General features: G+C 38.8%; 1 protein-coding gene across 1 annotated transcript in view; it reads right to left on the bottom strand.

The window, feature by feature from the left end:
- rps6ka2 (ribosomal protein S6 kinase, polypeptide 2) overlaps positions 1 to 19,512 on the bottom strand; it is a 61,676-nt gene that overhangs the window by 22,203 nt on the left and 19,961 nt on the right. The window contains exons 4-7 of the mRNA XM_082154469.1: positions 19,055 to 19,135; positions 18,584 to 18,663; positions 4,815 to 4,921; positions 68 to 105 (exon numbers count right to left, since the gene is read on the bottom strand). Of these exons, the coding sequence (XP_082010595.1) occupies positions 68 to 105; positions 4,815 to 4,921; positions 18,584 to 18,663; positions 19,055 to 19,135 (306 nt within the window). The remainder of the gene's footprint in view (positions 1 to 67; positions 106 to 4,814; positions 4,922 to 18,583; positions 18,664 to 19,054; positions 19,136 to 19,512) is intronic.

The raw sequence follows: 19,512 nt of genomic DNA, 5'->3' as shown, positions 1-19,512 counted from the left end.
ATATGGCCCCTTTAGTCGATGGCAAATGTTGGACCGTGGTGAAAGCAAATAACAAAATTCTGCTCACCTGTGATCTTTATGTGGCCTTCTTCATCAAGGAGAATGCTGGGAAGGTGAAGCAACAGTCGATTACATTTCATTTCTATATAACTGTATAGAGAGTAGCTACAGAATTAACATGAGATACAGAGGACATTTACTAGTTCTTTACAAAAGTACAAACCTCTATATATCAATAACATCTTAGAAAGAGTTAGTTGTTTATGTATGCACAGAAATGTCACAACTTGCCATATTAATATATTAATAAATATTTATAATAAGGAATTATATTAAATAACACAAAGAAAGAATTATAATACAGAATTATGAATAATTTTATCTTTTTGATTGCACTGATTACATTCCAAATATGTTTTGGTATTTAATTAAATATTTAATTCACAGAATTAACCATGAAAAGACTATTAAATTAAAATATATTATTAAAATATAAACCATTTTTCCTGCTACTGTGAAATAAGATTTTGGTCAAACTGCCCATCCCTACCGCTACACCCACTTTTATTGATAATTATGTTTATTTTCAAGAACAAATATATTTTTTTGTACAGAGACAATGCTTTTTGAGGGGGAATTTAAATGTCTCCCCAACTAATCCAGAACAGACTGCCTTAGAAGAAATCAATTAAAAAGTTACAATTATATATATAAAAAAAAGAATAAAATTAAGAATTATGATACACATTAAAGTAAATATCAGAGGATATGAGAGTTCAACAAGGTAAATGCTACACCTTTTAATTTTGCAGGGGTGACAAGATTGAGGATATGTGTTCTTAATGAATGTACTGGTGCAGTTTCTTTTGGATTGCCTTTGCCTATTTGCCATTAATCACCTATGACAGGTCTCAGAACAGCCTGCCCTTAAGAGATCTTAAGAGCCCTCCATTGAGACCTGCTCTCTGACCACCTCCATTTTCAACTTCTAAGATGAGAACCAGACAGAATATCTCTTATATCATTCTGACTTTCATTATTTCCAACAATGAATTTCCCACACGAGCCAATTCAGTGTGCAGGTGAGCTTGGTTTTGGTCAAATTTTTGAGTAGATATGAGAGAGACAAGCCCTGAAAGAGCATTACTGTATAGGAAGGATTATATTAAGGGGATAGTGGTCGTACACCATGGCTCAACAATAAGGATTTTTTTTTCCCGCTGGTCGGTCAGGCCAGTAGTTCAGGTGCAAGAAAAAAAATAGGTAAAGGGTAAATTATAAGATTGTGTGGAAGTACAATTTTGTTTCTTAAGAACATCTTAATATTCTTGTTAAGAATAATATGACATTCTTTGACATTGATTGTATACTAGCCTACTCATGTGGTTGCATTGTCTATTACAATAAATTCAATACTTCAACACTGTAAAAGCTTAATGATAAATTCATCCTTTTCTTTAAGAGTTCTCTCAGGCTCTCTCTGTCTGCTGAATACTCATAGTATTATTTTATTTTTTTGCCTATGTCACGGAGTCACTCACACCATCCACTCAGCCATCAGCACCAGATCAGCCCACTCGTTCATCATCACCAGAATTCTAATCACCTGCACCTGTTCACCCTCATCAGCCTCACCATATCAAGCCTGCACTCCCTTCAGTTCACTGTCTGGTCTCGTCACACGTCACACAGACTCTTCCTGCTCTCACCAGAGATTACCAGTATTCCTGTAGCTGGTCTTCGTCTTCTTCATTAGTCTGCAGTCTTTGGATCCTCATTACCTCCCTGTGTCTTCGTTCCTACATCATCATCAACCTCACTTCCTTCATCTTCATTTGCGTTCCTACGTGTCATCAAGTATTACCATCCTTCACCTGTTGTGTTCTGTTTTGCTCCCGCTCTGTCAATAAACTCTGTTTATTTTACATCCACCGTCTGTTCCCTTTCTGTGTCGTGACAGAAGACCAGACCCACCATGCAGAGCACCACGAGCACGAGCACGGATCAGTTTGCCGAACTGGTTCAAGCAGTTCGGCAATCACTGTCACCACCTTCTTCTGCTGCTGCCTCTGCCAGTTCCATGGCCCGTCTAGCGACATTCACCGGCGAGGAGCAGGATTGCAGTGGATTTCTCCTTCAATGCTCACTGTACTACGAAATGCAGCCACATCTCTTCCCCACGGATCGAGCAAGGGTGGCCTTTATGGTTTCTCTTTTCTCTGGTTGAGCGCTACAGTGGGCACAGTCGTTGTGGCAGTCCAACGCTCAAGTAACCACCTCGTTATCAGCCTTCACCAACCACTTCAAGGAGGTCTTCGGACAAACAACTTCAACCCTCTCCATTCACGATCAACTCTTTCGTCTTCACCAAGGTACCGAATCAGTCTGTATGCTTTTACCTTTCGTACATTTGCAGCCTCTAGTGGATGGAACGAAACCGCTCTTCTTACCGCCTTTCGACATGACTTGAATGCTGACATTCGCCAACTGATGGTCGTTTATGATGATTGGGCTGCGCCATCGACCTGCTACCTGGGGCGACCTTACCCAAGGGATGGGTGTACCTGCTGTCCATCCCGGAGCAGAAGGCTATGGAGGAGTACATCAGAGAGGCACTCCAACAGGAGTTCATTCGTCCTTCGACATCCCCTGACGCTTCCAGTTTTGTCTTTGTGGCCAAGAAGGACGGAGGCTTGCGGCCGTGCATCGATTACCGGATCCTGAACTCACCATCTACCAGGTCCAATCCATCCTTGACTCACAACAACGAGGGACGCGCCTCGAGTACCTCATAGAAGGATACGGCCCAGAGGAACGCTCCTGGGTCGTTGGAGACGACATCCTGGACCCCACCTTACTGACCCAGTTTCACCTTGACCATCCAGATCGACCCGCGCCCAGAGGTCGAGGCCGCCCCCGTCGTCGACATCTCCAGTCGCCAGGAGCCGCCCGTGGAGGAGGGGGTACTGTCACGGAGTCACTCACACCATCCACTCAGCCATCAGCACCAGATCCGCCCACTCGTTCATCTTCATTGGAATTCTAATCACCTGCACCTGTTCACCCTCATCACCCTCACCATATCAAGCCTGCACTCCCTTCAGTTCACTGTCTGGTCTCGTCACACGTTACACTGTGTCTTCATTCCCTGATCTACATCATCATCAACCTCACTTCCTTCATCTTCATTTGCGTTACAGTCAGCTAAGACCTACGTGTCATCTAGTATTACCATCCTTCACCTGTTGTGTTCTGTTTTGCTCCCGCTCTGTCAATAAACTCTGTTTATTTTACATCCACCGTCTGTTCCCTTCTGTCGTGACAGCCTACAGGTGTGCTAAATTATAAAATATTATAGTAGTATGCATTATTTATAACAGTTTGAAAGTTTAGAACAGGGTTCACCAATCTCGGTCCTGGAGGGCCGCTGTCCTGCAGAGTTTAGCTCCAACCAGCTCCAACACACCTGTTAGAAACTTTCTAGTATGCCTAATGAGACCTTGATTAGCTGGTTCAGGTGTGTTTAATTGGGGTTGGAGCTAAACTCTGCAGGACAGCGGCCCTCCAGGACCGAGATTGGTGAACCCTGGTTTAGAATGTAAGATTTGTTCATGTTTTTGAAAGAAGTCTCTTTTGCTCACCAAGGCTGCATTTATTTAATCAAAATACAGTAAAAACAGTAATATTGTGAATTTAAAATAATGTTTTCTGTTGTTTAATATATTTTATTCCTGTGATAGAAGGCTGAATTTTCATCATTACTCCAGTCTTCAGAGTCACGATCCTTCAGAAAATCATTATCATCTGCTGATTTTGTGTTCAAATCATTTCTTTGTTTTATTAATGTCAGAGTTGTGCAGCTTAATAATTAATGGAAATTGTGATACATTTTAATGGAAACTGTGATATTTTTTTTTTTTTTTCAGGATTCTTTAATGAATAGAAAGTTCAAAAGAACAGCATATTTGAAATGTAATCCTTTGTAACATTATAAACCTTATATTTAATAGTTATTACTTAAAAAATCGTACCGAGCCCAAACTTTTGAACAGTAGTGAATGCTGCTAGTTTTATACTGTAATGCTTAAAACAACCCAATACATTTTTTTCCCTACAAAATGGTAGTTAAGAATGTTATTTCCTAAGAATGTACTTGCCCTGACAACATTTTCACCACAAGATTTATTTTTCATTATTACCAAATTTATGTATATCTGTCAGAAAAAATTACAATAACTTTAACTTAACTTTAACATTTTTCCTTTTTTTTCGTAACTCAAGAAGGTAAATTATGGAATACACAAAGATTACAGAACACGTTTAAGGAACAAAAACAAGTATGATCAATAACCTTCAACACCAATAAAACTCACACCAATGTCAATCCTTATTGTTGAGCCCTGTACATATTTCAGTCTAATGTAAGGGGGGAAGCTTTGACAAGCACTCTGAAATCAGCAGAAGGACACAAAACAGATGTAACTGCATAAGAAACAGGAGCAGCACAGGAAGCTCTCTGGTTAGTTGCATCACCCAGTTTGAACCTCTGAATTATGACTGTAATTACATGAGAGTTTCACAGAGATCTCTTTGACTCTAATCCAGATGTGGATTATACTGCTGCTTGAAAAAACAGGACTTAAACCCTCCTGAAAATCACTTCCAATCAAGGTTCTGCTGAGGTTATCAACACAAGGTCACTCTTGTGACCTTACAGGCATAAGGTCACTATCTAGGGCACTTAAATAGGCTGCAGTGTAAATTAGAACACATGATCGCTATTTACTGATAATAAACATGGGGCTTGGTCTTACTTCTCTGGTTTTAGATCTCGGTAGATGATGCCCAGACTATGAAGATGATCCAAAGCCAAGGCCAGCTCAGCCAAATAGAACTTCACATCTTCTTCGGTAAACATAACCTAGAGAGAAAAAAAATATCATAACTAATTTTTCATTTAGCTGTTGCTTTTACAGAAATACAAATCCTCTTAGGATTAGGGATTTGAACAAGACCAGTACATTTTGTCATGTAACTCGTCCCGCACAGTTTGTGATATGGACATAAATGATACCTCAAACCATGCAGCTTATTGAGGGGAGGTGTGTTATTACTTTTTCTCAGAAAACAGACTTATGACTTTCACCTGATGAAAAAAAATCCCCCACACTACAGATTTGTGGGTGGGCTCTTTTTGAATTTTGTAAAGCAAACACCTAGCAACCCCATAGCAACTCCCTGGCAACCATCCACAACACCACTTGTAATGTAAAAATCTAGTTTCTAATTCAATTTGAATTCCTCAAATCAGTAAAGGATATTACAAAGACAGCCCTCTTGGGCTTTACCTGTAGATAAATGTCTCTCTCAAACACTAGGTTGCACCTCAATGTGAAATGATGATGTCATTGCAATGTTGCTTTAAAAATATTCCAGATCATTTCTTAAAATAGTATTATCAATTCGCTTGTTCTGAGTTATAACTTAATAACTATTTAGCAAGACTCAACCTGCAGTTTGTAAAATGGGAAATATATTTATGGTAATACACTTAGAATTTACAACAAAAGCTGGTTGTAAATAACCCAGCATATTCCTTTAATGCAGGACCTGCCCAGAGACAGATCTTAAATAAAACTACAGGAACACAGAGTGTTCTTGTATTTGGAAGACAAAAACTGCTCTTTTCACAGCTAATTTTAATCACAGGGAGATTTATTTAGACTGCGTAGAGAGCATCAGGGGATAGACAGTGCCATATTGAGGAGAGTACATTGGCGTAACAAGTTCCAGCCAGGAGAGCAGCAGCTGTTTCAGCCAGATGAGACATTTGAGCACCAGCGGTAATTAATTTACGTCTCACTTCCCAAGCATGGTTCTGCTCAGAGAATCACAATTAAATCAAGAGCACAAATCTCTAGGTGGAAGTGCTCCAGTTTCTTTTTTTAATTCTGAGAGACTGATTAGAAGTAAATGTGCAGGAGTTGCTCTTACAGTGCAATGCAACTGTAATTGGTCTATAAACCTTTTTGTCCAATGAAATCTCTAGAGTGAGATGAGAATGTCCCTCACCACAAAACCACATACCATTGACTAGCATTAGCAAAAAGCCAATCAAAGTTTATGGCTGTTATGTAAACTAAAGGCTATTGACTATTTAAAAACAAAAACAGTGTGCAAAAGTGCCCACCCACTTAGCGGGGTTCTGGTATTTTTCAAATGTCAAAGGTACATGACTGTAAACTTAATGGCTTTAATAAGGGTAAGAACTACAATCACATGAAGCATTGCGAATGACAATCAAAACAAAAGCGATGGATAAAACAATTGATTTATTAATTAATTAAAAGATTAATTAAAATATGTTGATTATGTATATTATTGTTTATCGCAAAGTATGCAAATGTATACAGACCCTTTCCAAAAAATTTGAATATCATGGAAAAGTTTATTTATTTCCATAATTCCATTCAAAACGTTAAACTTCCATAGATTATAGATTCAGGGCCCACAACTTAAACGATTTCAAGTATTTAGTTGTTTATTTGTACATAATTTGGGCTTCCAGCTCATAAAACCCACGAAAACAGGATTTCAAAAAATTTGATTATTACATGAAATCACACAGTAATTACACAGTAATACCATGGTCACTGAACCAGGATTTGGTTCTTTTGGCAGTGTGGGCAGGTGCAAATCCTGCTGGAAAATGAAGTCAGCATCTCCATAAAGCTTGTCTGCTGAAGAAAGCATGAAGTGCTCTGAAAATGTCTTGGTAGACGGTTGCGTTGAGTGGACAGCACAGTGGACCAACACCAGCCGATGACACGGCTCCCCAAACCAACACAGACTGTGGAAACTTCACACTGGACTTCAAGCATCTTGGATTGTGTGCCTCTCCATTCTTCCTCCAGACTCTGGGACCTTGGTTTCTAAATGAGATCATCAGAAAAGAGGACTTTGGTCCACTGTGCTTTATTAAATCCAGAGTCAACGCAGCCGTCTTCATGCTTCCTTCATTTTCCAGCTGGATTTGCACCTGCCCACACTGCCAAAATAACCAAAACCTGGTTCAGTGACCATGGTATTACTGTGTAATTACTGTGTGATTTCATGTATTATTCAAATTTTTTTGAAATCCTGTTTTCGTGGGTTTTATGAGCTGGAAGCCCAAATTATGTACAAATAAACAACTAAATACTTGAAATCGTTTAAGTTGTGGGCCCTGAATCTACAATCTATGGAAGTTTAACGTTTTGAATGGAATTATGGAAATAAATAAACTTTTCCATGATATTCTAATTTTTTGGAAAGGGTCTGTACACAATTATTCAATTAGTTTGAGAGCATAGGGAGACTATTTCATCATTCGCAGGGCTTCTTTCAGCATAATTTCCTTGTTTCTATTCTCTGATTGGTAAAGATTTATTTGCAGAATCATGCAATGCAGTTTTTCTCCTGGACTTCCACTGCTGAACATGATTATTTAAAAAAATAAGTTGAAATAATGCAGGCTTATGGATTCAACAAAATCATACTACATAGATTAAGTTATCATTAAAAATCACTTTCTCTAATGGATTTTTACTTCCGGAACCCGACTGTTGCACTCCATAACAAGCTCTTTGATATATCCCGTTCCAACTTCCTGTTTGAATTGGAATGTTTTGCAACGCAGGAAAGAAAACTGTGCATGTCAAGCCCTTTCATTGAGTCTAAACAAATATTTGTGAGTCTTTTTGAGTGATTCCTTAAACCAGTTCAAAAGAGCCATTCATTATATGTTTATTGTATGCATTTATTGTATTGTATGAAGACTGCAAATGCTAAAGTGCATTTATTATGTTATTTTAAAGGTTACTAATTTAGTTTTGGAGGTCCCCTAATAGGTTTGCATGCATTCAACTTTTTTTCATAATATACACTGCAGGATCACCTCTTTTCTCACATTGTCTGAAACGTTTCAATCATGGATCCGGTCTCTCTAAAACCCTCCTTTCTGAGCGCCTATTCTGGTCTACAGCTTACAGCACATGTCAGAAATGAAACACCCATTGCTATATCTGAATTTTAGCTCTGGAAACTTCCTCAGCATTTGTGTACACAGTGATATGAACAATGGTATCGGTTACCATATACATTCGAGCCAGAGTTCAGTAATGAAACATTGGAAGAAGTACCTTATCAACCTAAACCTATCGGAAGAATGACTTGAGCATGATGTTTCTAATTTGTACGTTTTTCTTTAGATTGTCTTACATTGTAGATAAAATGTTCACATCTTCATCCTTTGAAATTGCAAGCAAAGTGGATTTTATTTCGCAGCGTAGGAAACAGTGTCTTCTCGACATGTCGACAACACACAAACCAAACTCTTCCAGGCCTCAGCTACAAATAATTTTTTTGAGTGCAGGTCAAAGTAGACGTTTACAGGCAGTCAATGACGACCATAGTGGGCATTATGCAAATTTGTTACAAAACTATGTAGGTTTGTGCAGGGAGTAAGGAGTTATTGATGACTCGTTTCAGGCAGTTCTGAATCGGTTCTTTCTTTTGGAAGATAAGAAATTAATTTGTCTTGCACTTTGATCTTTGAAACTTTGCAGACCATTTACATTCATAAACAGTTATATTACACACCAGCGCTCGAAGTGGGCCAGTGGGCCAGTACTCCCCCTTCCCACCCAGAACACGATTTCAACCAAGGGGGACACATATCCTGTGACATGTTATATAGTTCTCAATGTTATGTGAGTGATCGTGGATGTGATTCAGTCACCATTTGCTGAGTGCAATTACTTGGCACATAATTGTCACTTTCTAAAATTACATTTACATTTACATTTACATTTAGTCATTTAGCAGACGCCCTTATCCAAAGCGACTTACAAATTAGGACTAAGTTCAGCGAGTCATCATAAAGAGGCAAAAGCAACAACAACGCAGGAAGTGCTCAAAATACGAAGTTCAGGTATTATTCAGAGTAGCATAAGCCTGATAAGTGATGTTTCAAAGGGAAAGGATATTTTTTTTTTTTTTTTTTTTTTTTTTTTTTTCTATAAGGTTAAGTGCTCACGGAAGAGATTGGTTTTCAGCTGTTTTTTGAATGTTGTCAGGGATTCTGCATTCCGGATGAGGGTGGGGAGAGCGTTCCACCAGCATGGAACTGTGAATGAGAATGTTCTGGAAAGTGATTTTGTGGCTTTCTGTGATGGAACCACGAGACGTCGCTCGTTGACCGATCGTAGGTGTCTGGTAGGGATGTAGACTCGTAGGAGTGAGTGAAAGTAGGAGGGAGCTGAGCCTGTGATAGTTCTGTAAGCAAGCGTCAGTGCCTTGAACTTGATGCGAGCAGCTAGAGGTAGCCAGTGCAGAGAGATGAACAGAGGAGTGACGTGGGCCCTCTTGGGCTCGTTGAAGACAAGACGAGCTGCAGCATTCTGGATCATCTGTAGGGGTTTGGTCGCACATGCTGGGAGTCCAGCCAGAAGGGCATTGCAGTAGTCAAGCCTAGAGATGACCAGGGCCTGGACGATAAGTTGTGTTGCATGCTCAGTTAGGAAAGGCCTGATCTTCCTGATGTTGTGCAGTGCAAACCTGCATGATCGAGCTGTCTTTGAAATGTGATCTGTGAAGGTCAGCTGGTCATCAAACGTTACTCCAAGATTTCTGACCGATCTTGATGGGGTGATTAATGATGACTCTAGCTGGATGGTGAAGTCGTGCTGTAGAGACGGATTGGCAGGGAGGACGAGAAGCTCAGTCATTGCCAGGTTGAGCTGCAGGTGGTGTTCCTTCATCCATGTGGAGATGTCCGCCAGACAGCTTGAGACCCGTGCAGCTACTGTGGGATCATCTGGTTGAAAGGAGAGGAAGAGCTGTGTGTCATCAGCATAGCAGTGGTAGGAAAAACCGTGTGCCTGTATGATGTGTCCCAGTGATGTGGTGTAGATGGAGAAGAGGAGGGGACCAAGAACTGAACCCTGGGGAACCCCTGTGGTCAGCTGATGTGCTCTGGATACCTCACCTCTCCATGCGACCTTGAAGGACCTACCTGTGAGATAGGACTCAAGCCAGTGGAGTGAAGTTCCTGTGATGCCCAGTGATGAGAGGGTGGACAGAAGGATCTGATGATTCACCGTGTCGAAGGCAGCAGACAGATCCAGGAGAATGAGGACTGAAGATTTGGAAGCAGCTTTTGCGATCCGTAGGGCTTCTGTGACTGACAGTAATGCAGTCTCAGTTGAATGTCCTTTCTTGAAGCCAGATTGGTTGACATCCAGCTGGTTGTTTAGAGACAAGAAGGATGTTAGTTGGTTGAAGACAGCTCTTTCAAGTGTCTTCGCAATGAATGGTAGGAGAGAGATAGGTCTGTAATTCTCTACCAATGATGTGTTTAGCGTTGGTTTTTTTGAGCAGTGGAGTAACCCGAGCCTGCTTGAATGCTGTAGGGAAGGTGCCAGTGTGGAGGGATGAGTTGATGATGTGTGTGAGTGATGGTAGAAGTGTGGGAGAGATGGCTTGTAGAAGGTGTGAGGGGATGGGGTCAAGCGTGCAGGTGGTAGGGTGACTGGAGAGGAGAAGTGTAGATACTTCTTCCTCGGTTAGCGAAGAAAAGGAGGACAGAGGGGTATTGGCTGTGGAAGGGGTCAGTCTGGGTTCCTGTGTGTGTGGAGCTGAGAACTGACTGCTGATAGCTGTTGTTTTGTTGGTGAAGAAGGTCGCAAAATCGTCAGCAGTTAAGGAGGAGGCGGGAGGTGGTGGAGGTGGACAGAGGAGAGAGTTGAATGTCTTGAAGAGTAATCGTGTGTTGGAGGAGCTGTTGATCTTGTTGTGGAAGTATGAAGATTTTGCAGCATGAACATCAACAGAAAAGGAGGAGAGGAGAGATTGATACATACTCAGGTCAGATGCGTCTTTTGATTTGTGCCATTTCCTCTCCGCTGCCCTGAGTTTGGTCCGGTGTTCCCGAAGAACCTCAGATAACCAGGGGTTAGAGGGAGTAGTGCGTGCTGGCCTGGAGGAGAGAGGGCAGATAATGTCTAGAGAAGAGATTAGAGTGGAGCATAAGGTGTCCGTTGCGGTATTCACATCCAGAGATGAGAATTGTGAGGGTGGGGGAAGAGAGGATGACACGGCAGAGGAGAGATGGGAGGGGGAAAGTGAGCGCAGGTTTCGTCTGAAAGTGGCTGGTGGTGGGGGTGGGGGTGCAGGGGTAGAGAGTTGTAGACTGAAAGTAATGAGGAAATGATCTGAAACGTGGAGAGGTGTCACCAGGATGTTTTCTGTGGTGCAGTTGCGTGTGTAAACCAGGTCCAGTTGGTTGCCTGATTTGTGAGTAGCTGTGGTGATGAGTCGTTTGAGATCGAAAGAGGCTAGGAGAGAGGTGAAGTCTGTTGCATGTGGGTTTTCGAGATGAATGTTGAAGTCACCGAAGACTAGAAGTGGGGTGCCGTCCTCAGGGAAAGTGGACAGCAGCACATCCAGCTCATCTACAAAGTTACCCAGCTGACCTGGGGGGCGATAAATGACTACAATATGGATTTTAATGGGGGTTGTAAGTGTAATAGCATGATATTCAAATGAGTTGTTGTTGCATAGAGAAGAGAGCGTGGAGTATTTGCAATTGTTAGAAACGAGAAGCCCTGTACCCCCACCTCTCCCAGACTGGCGAGGGGAGTGGGAGAAGGAGAAATTGCTAGAGAGAGCAGCAGGGGTTGCTGAGTCTTCTGGACGAATCCAGGTCTCAGTCAGCCCCAAGATACTAAGAGTAGAATGAGATGCAAAGGCTGGAATGAAGTCAGCTTTATTGACTGCTGACTGACAATTCCATAGACCCACGGAAAGAGAGAGAGGAGTATGTGAGGATGTGAGGATGGGACGCAGATTGGCAGTATTGCGCTGCCTATTGCGCGTGATGAAAGGACGGTGCCGAGAGATAACAGGAATGTATTGAAAGCACATGTTGATTAAGGTGAACAATAAGGTAAGTAGAGGGAAGAGAAGGGGAAGAGGAGATACTTAAGTGGCTTTCTGGTGTCCTTGCTCGGTGGAGTCGCGCAGGTAGAGTCGCTGGTCTTTTCCCGAGTCGGTCTTCACACGAGGAGGCTGAACGCTTCCGCTGACGCTTCCGCGACAGCGCGCAAATTACACAGATATACGGATAATGCTTTCACCGCTTGAGTGAGTACAGCTGTTTCGGTCGGGCAATTAAGTGTAAATAACGCGAAAATGTGGCAATTCCAACCTGCTAGGAGCAAAGGCTTAAGTGCAAATGTAACAATAATTTTAATTTTCACTCGCGGCTGTTGTTAATTGTGCCAACGCGTCTCTCTAAAATACAGAATTATGTGAAGTTAAAAATACAAAGGAACAATAGGATCGAAGATAGGCTTACCTTGACTAAAAAACAACAATGAAATAACAGGGTGAACAGTATTCTGGCAAAAACACTTGCGCGTTCTAGCTGTGCCTCCAGTATGCTTGTCGCTGGTCCTGCTGGAATGATCTGAAATGTCTCTATTTAAAGCTATTCTTACAGATGCTGTTTCGGTCGGGCAATTAAGTGTAAATAACGCGAAAATGTGGCAATTCCAACCTGCTAGGAGCAAAGGCTTAAGTGCAAATGTAACAATAATTTTAATTTTCACTCGCGGCTGTTGTTAATTGTGCCAACGCGTCTCTCTAAAATACAGAATTATGTGAAGTTAAAAATACAAAGGAACAATAGGATCGAAGATAGGCTTACCTTGACTAAAAAACAACAATGAAATAACAGGGTGAACAGTATTCTGGCAAAAACACTTGCGCGTTCTAGCTGTGCCTCTAGTATGCTTGTCGCTGGTCCTGCAGTTACAGCAGTCAATTATTCACTGAAAGACACCCCGAGGACAAAAGTGGTTTTAACAATTCATCCCTGATTCTATATAATCTTGTTATCCTAAATCAAAGTGGCCAATATGATGTACAATGACACAAAATGCTCCACAAGCAATTAATAAGGACAACTATCTCTACACAACCAGAATAAAGACTGAACAATGTGACTGATGAAGAGTGGCGTGTGCAATAAAGCCTACACAGGTGGAGAAAACGGGCTATTTAGCTGAGCGAAGGAGCATGGCCAATGAGTCACATTAATCAAAGTCTGAAGGAAATGTCTGCTCCAGATAAGTGTGGGGCTGTTTTCATCAGAGCGGCCAGATATCTCAACTCTCTTTTACTGGGTTAAAGGCATCACGTGCAGGAGCTTAGCAGAAGATTTAAAAAATATAGGCAACAACAAAAGCATCACAACCTGACTGTGAGTCGCATAGGAATAATGTGTGTGAACATGATCTAAACCGAATCCATGATGGCACAGAACACAGTAGAATCGCCATTAAGGACTGACAGATCGATTGATGTGAAGCGTTTTCTAACCAAAATTTTCTAACCAAAATATTAATTAGATTTTTACATATTCTGATTAAAATGTGAGCATGTGCCGTAATGCTATAATACTATATGCCATAATACACTAAAATATATTCTCAAAATATATTTATTATATTATATTTATTTTGATTTAATATTAATCAGAAATATTTATTTTCCCAAACACAAAAAACATTCATAAAAGTAAAAAGATTATTTATTTTAAAGAACATAGCATACTTCATCAAAATATTTTCTTTAGACACAAGCCAAAATGTAACTTAATATAGACTTTTTACAATGTAATTTAACCAAAAAACTAAAACAAAAGCTAAATTAGCTATAATATGAAAGTAGAATTTTCACTTTAAAGGCACACTATGTAATTTTTCGCCACTAGAGGTCGTTTATTCAAAACAAAGGCATAGCTTGATGACGCCCTGATTTCGCAGAATCATGGGAGTTGTTGTCTCTATACACCTTTACATCCGGTGGAGAATATGACTATGGGAAGGAGGCCGCTGGAGCGATTGTTAATGAGAGACGAGCGCGACACACGGCTCGAGAGCAGTGGAGCTTTTATTATCCCGCACAGCACTGTTTTATCATATTAGATACATTTGAGTGCATTGAAAGTTGTTATAATGCTACTATATAAGGCTACTATATGAGACACTTGTTGCACACTGCAGTGAGCTAGATCGATATTAGTCATTAAATATGGTATTCGCGGTAAATCAAGAAAACAAGATTTAAACAAAAAGACTAACTGTGTTTAGCTGTATAACAATGATTAGATTTCTGTCGATGAATGTATCCAAACAGTTGCTCACTCGTCTAGTAAAACATATAATATATTAAAGTGTCTTTGGTGTTTCCATAATTTCTACAAAATAAAACGGAAATCGAGGGTAACACGGGTATGATGTCATTGATAGGCGACGCACGGACACGGTCCGAGTCCTGGTCAACAAAATATATAACATTGTTCTAGTGGTTTTTGGATATTTTGATCCAAAGATCTGACATAGTGTGCCTTTAAGATAAAACGAATTCACTAAAACAATTTGTTAGCCAACGTTTGACTTAAGTTACTTGAAGACAAATTCGATAGATCTTTATTAATTGATTCGATAGACCTTTATTAATCACATTTTATTAATGTGACATTTTTTTTAAATATGCATCATATTTTTGTTTATGTACGAGGAAAAACACACCAGAAAAAATTATAACGCACAATAATTTCTGCAGTCAGTAAATGTCACGACCCACACACGGGAAACAGGGGTAAGATCCAAAAGCAGTTTATTGGGTAATCCGTAAATCGTAAACCAGTCCAGGCAAGGGTCAAAACCATATAAGCAATCCAATAAACAAGAACAGGCAAGAAACAGTAACACAGAAGTGGTGTGACAAATAACAAGGACTCCGTAACAAACACTAAACAGGCAGGGATTATATACACACAGAAACTAACAATCATGATGGGGAACAGCTGGGTGCAATGAACAGTGATGAGTGCAGACAAGGATTGTGGGGGATGCAGTTCCTAATGTGAATGACACCGTGGGGAAGAGGACCTCTGGAGGACACCCTGGGAAACACAAACCAGACACTGTGACAGTAAAGCACTCTAGTGTCAAGCAAAAGTACTATTTAAACAAATAGTTTTATTTATTTTCTTAAGTGCTTTTAGACAAACTGAACATTAACATGATTTTTTATGATCAATTTTATTTTATGACCAATGTAAAATGCACTTTAAATAAATGACATGATCGTTTCCCTTTTTTTCAGCATAGGGTGTTCTGGGTTACTGTCAGGGTGTGTGGTGCTCTGAGTGGTTCAAATTTGATGGGGTTGCTGCCTAATGAAATCAAAAGTGCCCAGTCTCTATGATATTCTTATCATCCACCAGTCAAAAATCCCAAATCTGATTGCTTAGTAAACGAAGTAGCCCATCTCTCCTCAATAAGTCGCATGGTTTGATGTATCCTTCATGCTTATTAGGCATATGGGTTTGTTCAAACTGTAAAGATGAGCAACATTCGTAATGGTGCATGAGTCAACAACCACGGATTTCCATAAAAGCTACATCAAAATAAAGCAAATGCACTTAATGTGAAGCATCTGTTGAGCTTTTTAGAATAACACAGCAGTCTTGTCATAGATAACATGAATAGGCCTACATAATTCTTTCTTTCTTTCTGTGCTTTGAAACTTCAAACACTGTACATGTTTGTAGTACAGGCATAGATGAGTGGGGGAAAACAGTATATAGCACTTTAACATAGCCTAGATCAGTATAGCAACAAGAAATGATGTCACATCTTAAAAGCCCAATTTAACGTTTTTAAATCAACCTTCCCATCTCTCTTCCGATCACCACAGCAACAAAGTTATTCTTGGTGGTTTGCTGCGTGTACTTTTTATAGATTCAAACCACTCACTTATCGGTTAGAGAAACTTAAGAAAGGTAATACTTATGCAGTACATTTCCATGTCCCTATCGTATATGTCTTAATATATTGGATTTAATGGTAACACTATAATAACTGCACGCTATTAATCATTAGCTATGCATTAGTAAACAGTTAATTCATCGTTTATAAAGCATTAATAGACATTAATAAGCAGTTTATAAATACAGCTATAAATGCTATATTCTTGATTTATAAGCATATCTATAGTGTGTTTAATAATAGTATTTTCATACTTTATTAATGATCAATTTATCAATTCTAAATGAAGTATTGCATTATTTACAAACCAGTTATTTAGGAGTTGTCAGTGGTTCATAAGATCACTTAGAAAGTGTAAGTAAATGATTAATAAACTATTTAAATGCACATTCATACAGTACATCTTAAATATGTCTAAGTTCTGTATCACTGTGTTGTGTTTGTTTCCTTTTCTGTTTAGAAAAGCCTTTAAATCTCCTTTGTAAATGCTTTACGAGGCATAAATAGTTCTCACTTTAGATGAGCTCACAAAAATAGATAGGCTAACTGACCACTTCTAAATGCTTTATAACTACCCAAATTAACCATGAATTAAAGTAGAAATACATGTTAATAAAGCAATTATTAACACACTAAGTAACTATTACTATATGTCTGAATAATAAGATGTATGAATGTAGATTTAAATAGATTATTAATCATTTACTTACTCTTTCTAAGTGATATTATGAATCAATGACAACTCCTAAATAACTGTTTTTTAAATAATGCAATACTTCATTTAGAAATGATAAATTGATCATTAATAAACACATTATAGATATGCTTATAAATCAAGAATAAAGCATTTATAGCTGTATTTATAACCTGCATAGTCTATTAATGCTTTGTAAAGGATGAATTAACTGTTTACTAATGCTTAACTAATGATTAATAGTGTGCAGTTATTATAAAGTGTTACAGTTCACATATACTAAAAATGTTTAAACATGGATATCACATGAGTTATTTTTCTTTTATCACAATATCAAAATAATATCAACATGGGGTAAATTTATCTAAAATGTATATTTGTTTAATATAAATACTCCAAATACAACAAGCACATAAGAGGGAAAGGTACTGGATAACAGGAAAGATCCAGAAGAGCTCAGTGTATTGATAATAACAGCAATAAGTCCCGTTCACACCAAGAACCATAACTATAAAGATAACGATAAATATATAGTTCTAAAAATCATTTTAAATATAAAAGAATAGCAGAGTCCAAACCACAACTGTAACGATAACGGCACAGATAAATGAAATCGTTGGAATCACTTTCAGAATGATTTTTTTTCCAGCTGATGAACGATAAAAACATTAACAGCCAATCAGAATCCATCCTGCTTTAAAGAGCTCAAGCATTTAAAGCGGCAGACGACAAAACTGCAGCACGCTTATAATAAACAGAACATTATCGTGCATTAGTGCTGACGCTAATATAGTTATCGCTATAGTTATCTTTATAGCTATTGTTCTTGGTGTGAACCTGCCTTTATTCTGTACTAATAAAGCTACAATAAAGAATGACCTTGGTTTCAGTGGCTGAGAATATCCTCAGCACACAGAGGATCTATTACAAATTCTACACAACCGCCAGACACAAACTGTGCTGCTAATCAATATAAAACACATTATTTCCCCTTAATCCTTACCAACACCTAGACAGTAGTGTATTATACACTGTTTTTCCACTGATCACCTCTGATGCTATAATGTGTGACTAGAAAGTACAGGCTTCCGCAAACGTTGCAGTCAATAGATCAATAATAAGATTTGCTCCCCATGTGCGAAGGGAACAGATCCTTGAGGGAAGCTTTTATTGAGCCTGTGAGATTAGAAAGTGATGTGATCAGGAAAACCAAACACTCCATTAAGGATAATTACACTACAGTGAGTGTTAAGAGGGACCAATTACACCATCCGTCAGAGAATAGATGCCAGACATGCCTTTAATTACCAAGGCATTTGGACTAAAATTACGTCTGCATTACAATTCAGTCTGGGTGTACCTCTGTTATTGCAGGTTGATGTCTTGGCAATTACTAAATGATCAATCAGTAAGCAATTGCAACTCAGCTAAAGACCACAAGTGTACAATGAGTGGACACAACTATATTGGTATTATATCTGTTTGTTTGTTTTTTCTCATTTACTCACTTTCATGTCTCCCAAAACCCATATGACTCTCCTAGAACACAAAAGGAGAAATTTAGAAGAATTTCTCCTTTTAGGTGTTCTTTTGCATAGAATGTGAACGAGAATGCTGTCAATCCTCAAAAAAACAACAAAAAAAAACAACAACAAAAAAACCACTAAAATTATCATTAAAGAAGTCCATTCAACTTGTGTGCTCTGAAATCTCCTTTGTATTTTCGCATATTAAAACTTAGCATGTTGCATTTGGTTTAGAGGAACATGAGAACATTGTTAGTTTTGGAGAATGACAGCGTTTTTCCCCCTTCACTTTCTTTTGCACAGAAAAGAGCAACATGATCATTTTCAAAAACATCTCCTTGTGTGTTCCAGAGAAAAGAAAGTATTTTGGGCTTGGAACAACTTAATTTTTTTTTAAATTACTCCTATTAGAAACACATTTACAACTAAACAAGCACACCATTTTTGCTTGTTGCCTGTTATTTAGTTTCATAAAAACTGACCTCTTTGGAGAGGCGTGTGAAAAGATCTCCCCCTCTGAGAAAGTCCAAAATAAGATACAACTTTCCTTCTGTCTGAAATGCTGTGGGGGAGAAGCAACAAAGGTGACATTTTAGCGGTATTTTCTTTATCAAAAGTTTAAATTAAAAAATGCTGTTGGAAAAGATATTTGAAACTGTAGTTTACCAAGTTGCATGCCACTCAAAATGTAAATGCTACAGTCAAACTACTGGCAATCTGTTTTTAAGTAAATAATTATATAAATTATTTTTTTACAATCAGACAGCATCAAACTTGAACACTAAAGATTACATGATGGCTCATTACTGTAAAGACTAAAGCATTATGAAAACATCTGATCTACTGCCATACAACTGAAGAATGTAGTTAAGTTAAAGGCAAAAGAAATTGATGTTCTTGTGTAAATGTTTGTGTTCTGTTGTTTACAATCTCCTCCTGAGAGAACAACTCACCATAGTGGAGTTTGACAATGAAGGGATGATTCACTTCTGCGAGAATGTCTCGTTCCATTTTCGATCTCACTCTGTCCCGCACTTAAAATGCATAGAGATAAAACAGAGAGACAAAAAGACGTGAATGTTTCAACTCATCAATTCTCATTCATTCCCTTGGCAAAAACACACAAGTGCACAATGTATCGCAAAATGCAGAACATGAGACTCTGTATACTGATTGTTCATATTGATATTTCTTTTCTAAAGTGCATAAAAATAATCTGAAGAATCTGTGACCCTTGTATAATTTACTTAGGACAAAACCAGATCTGGCTTAACCAACTATTGGCGATTGGGTTAACAGGTTTATTTGACCATAAATAACTGGAATATGCTAACATTTTTATATTAACTTTTAAATTTGATATAAAATTTGAATGTGCAAGTCAAAGTGGAAAAACTAATAATAATTGGTC

Source organism: Leuciscus leuciscus, assembly GCF_965113295.1.
Source record: "Leuciscus leuciscus genome assembly, chromosome: 22".
In the NCBI taxonomy this organism is placed as follows: domain Eukaryota; kingdom Metazoa; phylum Chordata; class Actinopteri; order Cypriniformes; family Leuciscidae; genus Leuciscus; species Leuciscus leuciscus.
This window is presented reverse-complemented; position numbering and strand designations above follow the sequence as displayed.